Source organism: Penaeus chinensis, chromosome 16 (assembly GCF_019202785.1).
Source record: "Penaeus chinensis breed Huanghai No. 1 chromosome 16, ASM1920278v2, whole genome shotgun sequence".
NCBI lineage: Eukaryota > Metazoa > Arthropoda > Malacostraca > Decapoda > Penaeidae > Penaeus > Penaeus chinensis.
Window position 1 is genome coordinate 31899494 of NC_061834.1, and position 7500 is coordinate 31906993.

Here is a 7500-nt window from a genome sequence, read left to right on the forward strand (position 1 = left end):
AAAGAGGAGGAGGAGGAGGAGGTGATGAAAGCGTGGTATGGAGAGTCAGAGGTCGAGATTCAACACCCACGGCCTCTCGAGAAACAGGTGTTGTAGCAGGTGTCGGGTTCGGGCGTTGTGTAGTGTTCGTTAATGCGCATGTGTGTGTGTGTGTATGTGTGTTTGCGCGTGAGTGTGTGTGCCCATATATATGTGCGTTTGGTTGTGGTGTGTTTATGTGTGTATGTATATGCGTGAGGGATGAAATGCACATGCCGTTGGTCGTACGGTGACAATGGATGACAAATGAGCGTGCGTGGATGGCGTGGCTCACCCGTGAGAGGAGCGGGCGTGAAAGCGACGTCGGAGAGGAAACGGAGAGAGGAACTTTTAAACGTGTTATCATTTTCGAGTTGGATATATATTTGTTTCTTTTCTCGTCGAGCGTGCGGGCGTGCGAGCGGGCGGGCGGGCGGCTTGAAGGCGCAGAGAGGGATTCCTGAAGGATGCGGCGGCGGGGAAGGCTCACTGCGCCATGGTGTGGAGGAGCGCCGCGTGCAGGAAGGGCCGATGGTCCGCCTCGCTGATGCCGACGGAGGGGTAGGCGGACAGGGAGGAGGGCGACGAGGAGGGCAGGGAGGAGGCGGGGACGTGGAACGGCGACGTCGGGGCGCGGCCGAAGGTGTGCAGGGGGGAGGGGGGCAGCCCCGTGAGGCCGTGGGGGGACGGGAGGGGGGGACTCACCGAGCGCGGGGAATCCGCGCCTTCTCCTGCGCCTCCGCCGACGTCGTCGCGGCCGATCAGCGAGTCGATGGAGAAGGGCTTGTGTGTGCGGGGCGCCGCCGGCTGCGTCAGCGTGGACGGCGACGGGGGTGACGAGGGGGGCTGAGGGGGCGGGGGCCCACACGGCGCCTTGAGGGCCGCCTGTACGCCGTGGGGTGCGAGGCCGGCGGGCAGCGCCAGGGGCTTGACGGGCGTCGGGTGCAGAAGGGTATTGCCCCCCTGCAGCGGGATGATGGGGCGCACCTGGCGGGCCAGCTCCAGGTGCGGCAGGCCCAGGGGGAGGCCCCCTAGGTGGGGCAGGTACGGAGGGGGCGGCAGCAGCGTGTGTGAGAGCGGCGGCCGCTGCAGGATGGGGTGGTGCGGCCCCAGCAGCGCCGCCGCCTGCTGGAGCTGCTGCTGCTGGAAGGGGTCGAGCACGCCCGAGGTGAAAAGCGAGAACACATGCGGGTCGCTGAAGAAGTCCGGCGCCGGCTGCCGCTTGTAGCGCTTGCGGCGCCGCAGGAAGGAGCCGTTGTCGAACATGTCGATGGCGCCGGGGTCGAGCGTCCAGTAGTTGCCCTTGCCGGGGTTGCCGGGCTCGCGGGGCACCTTGACGAAGCAGTCGTTGAGGGACAGGTTGTGGCGGATCGAGTTCTGCCACGCGGGGAACTTGGCCTTGTAGTACGGGAACCGATTGATGATGAATTCGCAGATCTCGCTCAGCGTCACCCGCTTCTTCGGCGCCTGCAGGATCGCCATGGTGATGAGCGCGATGTACGAGTACGGGGGCTTGACGAGGCCGCCCTGCTTGTCCTCCTCACCGCCCTCGCCGCCCATTTTGGCCTCTTCTGGCGACGAGGGCGGCGGCGGAGGCGATCTGTCGTTGGCCATGTGGTTCGCCTCCTCCGACGATTCCAGGCTAATGTGTTCCTTTGAGTCCAGGGGCGTATCCTCCGTCACCAGCTCGCCGCCCATCCCAGCCCTCTCCGCCGCGTCGATGTCGCACGAAGGCTCCACGCTGTCGTCCTCATGTTGGCGAGTCTCAGCGTCTTCGCTGGCCTCCTCCACCACCATCTCCTGCACCCGGGCCTCGTCCTCCAAGACCCCCGAGGCGCCCTCCTGCGGCAGGACGGCGGCCGCGGCGTGGGGGGGCGGGGAGGAGGCCAGGGACGAGGGCGAGAGGAAGGGGGAGAATTGCGACGCCCGGTTGAAGTGCTGCTGCTGCTGCTGGACGTGTCTGTCGAAGAAGGCCCTCGCCGCCTGCGCGCGCTCGTGCACGTGACGCTCCAGGGCCGAGCGTTCCATGAGCGATCGCTCGAGGACGGACCGATCCAGGCCTCCGCCGGGCAGCTCGCGCCCTTCGGAGTGCCGCTCGAGGCCCATTGGTCGTTCGGGCATGGGGCGCTCCAGCCCCAGCCGCTCCAGGAAACTCCGTTCCAGGTAGGGCCGCTCGGGATACGGCCGTTCTGACGTGTGTCGTTCTATGGGCGCCCGCTCAGGGAACGCCCGCTCCGACACTGTCTTCTCCAGGAAAATTCTGTCGGCAAGGAACTTGCCTGCCTCAGTCTGTTCGAAGGAAGCGCGGTCGACCTGCGGCCGCGGGTCGTAAAGGCGCGGGTGCGGTTCGAACAGCCTCGGAGCCTCACGGTAAAGGCTGGGGTGCGCCACCCCTTCCAAGCCCCCGCTGCCCCCCAGCTGGAGGTCGGAGTCGCTGGCCATCCTTCCTTCCTTCCTTCCTGCTCACCGACGGCACTCACACACCGCGCGGCATCAGGGGCGAAATCCTTACAACTTTCAAAGAGTCACTCTCGAGTCACTGACAGAGTTCGGCAACGTCCCCTCACTCGGAGCACTGGCACAGGTCGGCGTTCTTCGGCGGCCCCGACACTACTACTGGCATCACAGGCGAGAACCAGCTGACGAGCTCCGACCCATCTGGGCGTCGGCAACTTACTGCCCGTGTGCCTATTATCTTAATGGTTTTATCGCACTTTGTCTACCAACTGGCGCCGCTGCCAAGTACACACACATTTTCATTCTTGTCGCCAAAGTTTGAGTTTGAAGCGCCACGTTAGATGCACAATCTGCGCTACACATGCCTTCACTATAATAACTATCCAATCAATACGTCCGCTCGGTGATCCCACGCGCCACGGAGGAGGAGCCTCGGCCTGCTGGCCAATCAGCGCGCTCTCGGGAAGAAGGATGAGACTGAGTGGGCGGTGCCAAAGATGATAGGCGGGGCGAAATTCCGATGCAGAGTCCGCGAGCGCTCGCTGTTGCTATTTTCACCCGGCTGTAACGCTTTATTATCTACCGTATCCTCATCACCATCATTCAGAATGAATACGTACAACCATAAACAACTACGCAAATGACCACCCAGAATTGTCGAATAAGAAAAAATACGTCCCGAAACTACCAGAAAAAGGCTAAAACATTAATCCTCTCCGGCAATTTGGCATCCGTATCAAGGGGATGTTATCAGGGGATGGCAGCACCTGCCGATCGCTTACCACATTGTTACAACAGACAGTTATCGCGTCTCTACAATTATGGTTCTACCTTCATGCCTCTACACGCGACCTGCTACATCTCGGCGGCCTTTTCCATCGGGTTATATGGCTCACATAAAATTGATTTACACTGTGATTTCTGTTTCAATTACCTGAACTTCTTTTTTCATGGAATGGCGTTTATTATACATATAATCGTAATTTTGTATTTGTTCAAGTAAATCAATGGTCTATTTTTTTCGTTATTATGACTCTTGGTTCTTGTTTCAAGGTTGTATATCGTTTAGGCGATAATACAGATCCCTTCTCCACGAACGGTTTACTGAACCATTTTCCACAAATAATATTCTTCCCCTATACGCTTCCTCGCTAAATTTTATTCCATGGCTCAAGGAACTCTACTAAATGTATTTCCAACATTACTCGATATGCATAGACTCTCAGGTATGATAGATACATACATATTTACATACGTATAACAATAAATGAGTTTAAATGCGTGTGCGTGTATGTCTGGGTGCATGTGCTGTATGCATGTACACCGAAAAAATATACATATATGTCTGTATATTGATTTCTGGTTGTCTGCATGAACATATGACCAAATACACGCACACATACATACACTCACTCACCCTTCAATAGTTCCAGTATATATCCAACCCTTTTGAAAGGTTACAAAGCATCTTTATTACATATTGCAGCATGCCATCGTTGTGCATGGAACCAATCAATTCAGCAGCCATTTTTTTCACATGACGCCGACTACCTGTTGAGCGAAACACGGTGCATTCCATCAGGCACTTTGTTAGTTTGAGAGTTAAAGCATTCTTAAGCCGGGAGGGAGGCAGGCGGTTCCGAGGAAGAAGGGCGTCTGTGCAGAAGGGGATTTCGATAGGGAAGGAATTTTCGGTTAAATTTTTTTTTTGTTTGCAATTTCTTTCTTTCTTTCTTTCTTTCTTTTTTTATTTTATGTTTGTTTCGCATATTTTGTTGTGCTTTCTTATTTTTATTTTCTTCTTCCTTGTTTTTCGTTTCTCTCTATCTCTTTCTCTCTCTCTCTCTCTCTCTCTCTCTCTCTCTCTCTCTCTCTCTCTCTCTCTCTCTCTCTCTCTCTCTCTCTCTCTCTCTCTCTCTCTCTCTCTCTCTCTCTCTCTCTCTCTCTCTCTCTCTCTCTCTCTCTCTCTCTCTCTCTCTCTCTCTCTCTCTCTCTCTCTCTCTCTCTCTCTCTCTCTCTCTCTGTCTCTCTCTTCCCGAGAACAAGGAAGAGAAGGAAAGGAAGTGAGATAAAAAAAAAAAAAAAAAATCAAATCAAACGAAGAAAATGACGAACGAAAGAAAATTGAAGGAACGAAATAAAAAAAACAACAACACTAAAAAGGAAAAAGAATGACGAGGAAAATGAAAATAAGAGAAAAAGGAAGAAAAAGAAAGAAAGAGAGGAAACTAGAATGGAGAAAAAATCTGATAAAAGTAATACCAATAAAACTGCAGCTAAAGAAAAATACAGAATATTAAAAAAAGGAACGGAAAAAAGTGGTGATAAAGAAGAGGAAACTATAAACGATAAAATAAGGAAGAGAAACGAGGAATTAAAAGAAAATAATGTAAAACGAATAAGAAATAGAAAAGGAAAAGGAAATGGAAGGAGAAAACAATGATAATTGATAAGACAGAGATGATTAATAAGACGCTTAAAAGTTACAAGTAGAAACGTAATAATGATAAAACGTAATAATAATAAAATTAGCAAAAGAAGTGAAATGAAAAATACGGGTGAATAGTAAAGAAAGAGAAAGGGAGAAGGAAAGAAAGCCGAGAGAGAGACAGAGAGAGAGAGAGAGAGAAGGACGATAGAGATATATAGATAGAGAGAGAGAGAGAGAGAGAAGGGCGATAAAGATAGATAGATAGAGGAAGAGAATAATGAGAGAAAGTGTAAGAGGAAAGCCTGAAAGAAATAATAATGAGAGAAAGAGAAATCAAAGGGAAGGTGTAAGAGAAAATAAGATTAAAAGAAAAACGATATGCATGTATGTATGTATGCACGTATGTATGTATGTATATATGTATGTATGTATGTAAGTATGTGTGTATGTGTATGCATATGTATATATGTTTATATTTCATACGTTTCAGAGTCATTCGTTCCTTTTTCAGTGAACTAAAGAAAAAACGACATATTTATTACTGTGCAAAATGCATTATATGTGTTTTTAGAGCAATTGTCACAATTCCTTTTGAATTAGACAAACAGGAGTAAAAGCTAAATTAGTTAAAATATCATAAGAACACAAAAATATCTAACAAGACATAAAACATAAACAAAAAATCGATTGAAAAATAGAATTATAAATATAAGTATCCATTAATACTTATAAGTATAAGTATATAAGTATCTATTAATTGTATGATGTTTTAACTAGTTAGGGCTTACTCGTGTTTGACTAATTTTTAAATAATTCGATAACTGATTAAAAAACACAGTACAGTAATACAGCTGCCGTTTTTCCTATATATATATATATATATATATATATATATATATATATATAGAGAGAGAGAGAGAGAGAGAGAGAGAGAGAGAGAGAGAGAGAGAGAGAGAGAGAGAGAGAGAGAAGCGAGAGAGAGAGAGAGAGAGAGAAAGCGAGAGAGAGAGAGATAGAGAGAGAGAGAGAGAGAGAGAGAGAGAGAGAGAGAGAGAGAGAGAGAGAAGCGAGAGAGAGAGAGAGAGACAGAGACAGACAGACAGAGACAGAGAGACAGACAGACAGACAGAAACAGACAGACAGATAGACAGACAGACAGAGAGAATGCGACAGAAACAGAAACAGAGACGGACAGACAGACGCGTAAGATAGCACAGGCAGAAGGGAAAATAAAAGAGAGAGACAGAGAGAAAGCGAAAATGACTCCGAACACCACTTAATAATAGAGGAATCGATAGATGTGGACAGACTCGCTCTCTCGCCTCTCTTGGGACGCGGGGTGAAAGGAGAGGCAGATAGATGGATAAATAGATAGATAGATGAATAGATAGATAGATATTCATATAGAAAGATATTAAGATAGATAGATAAATATTCAGATAGATAGATAGATAGATATTCAGATAGATAGATATTCAGATAGATATATATTCAGATAGATAGATATATATGCAGATAGATCGATGGACAGATTGATAGAAAGATGGATAGATAGATAGATAGATGAATAGATTGATAGATATTCAGATAGAAAGATAGTCAGATAGATAGATAAATATTCAGATAGATTGATACATATTCAGATAGATAGATATTCAGATAAATAGATATTCAGATAGATAGATATTCAGATAGATAGATAGATATGCAGATAGATAGATAGATAGATGAATAAATAGATAGTTGGATAGATAGATAGATGGATAGATAGATAGTTATTCAGATAGATAGATAGATATTCAGATAGATAGATAGATATTCAGATAGATAGATAGATATTCAGATAGATAGATAGATATTCAGATAGATAGATAGATATTCAGATAGATAGATAGATATTCAGATAGATAGATAGATATTCAGATATATAGATAAATATTCAGATAGATAGATAGATATTCAGAGATATAGATATTCAGATAGATAGTTATTCAGATAGATAGATAGATATGCAGATAGATAGATAGATAGATGAATAAATATATAGATGGATAGAGAGATAGATGGATAGATAGATAGATATTCAGATAAATAGATAGATATTCAGATAGATAGATAGATATTCAGATAGATAGATAGATATTCAGATAGATAGATAGATATTCAGATAGATAGATAGATATTCAGATAGATAGATAGATATTCAGTTAGATAGATAAATATTCAGATAGATAGATATTCAGAGATATAGATATTCAGATAGATAGATATTCTGATAGATAGATAGATATGCAGATAGATAGATAGATAGATAAATAAATAGATAGATGGATAGATAGATAGATGGATAGATAGATATATATTCAGATAGATAGATAGATATTCAGATAGATAGATTGATATGCAGATAGATAGATAGATATTCAGATATATAGATAGATATTCAGATAGATAGATAGATATTCAGATAGATAGATAAATATTCAGATAGATAGATAGATATTCAGAGATATAGATATTCAGATAGATAGATATTCAGATAGATAGATAGATATGCAGATAGATAGATAGATAGATAGATTAATAAATAGATA

At 45.7% G+C, this 7500-nt stretch overlaps 1 protein-coding gene across 1 annotated transcript in view; it reads right to left on the reverse strand.

The window, feature by feature from the left end:
* LOC125033292 (forkhead box protein D1-like) overlaps positions 1-2612 on the reverse strand; it is a 4518-nt gene extending 1906 nt beyond the window's left edge. Inside the window, exon 1 of the mRNA XM_047624674.1 lies at positions 774-2612. Coding sequence (XP_047480630.1) covers positions 774-2460 — 1687 coding nt within the window. The 5' untranslated portion in view covers positions 2461-2612. The remainder of the gene's footprint in view (positions 1-773) is intronic.
* Between the last annotated feature and the right edge of the window lie 4888 nt (positions 2613-7500).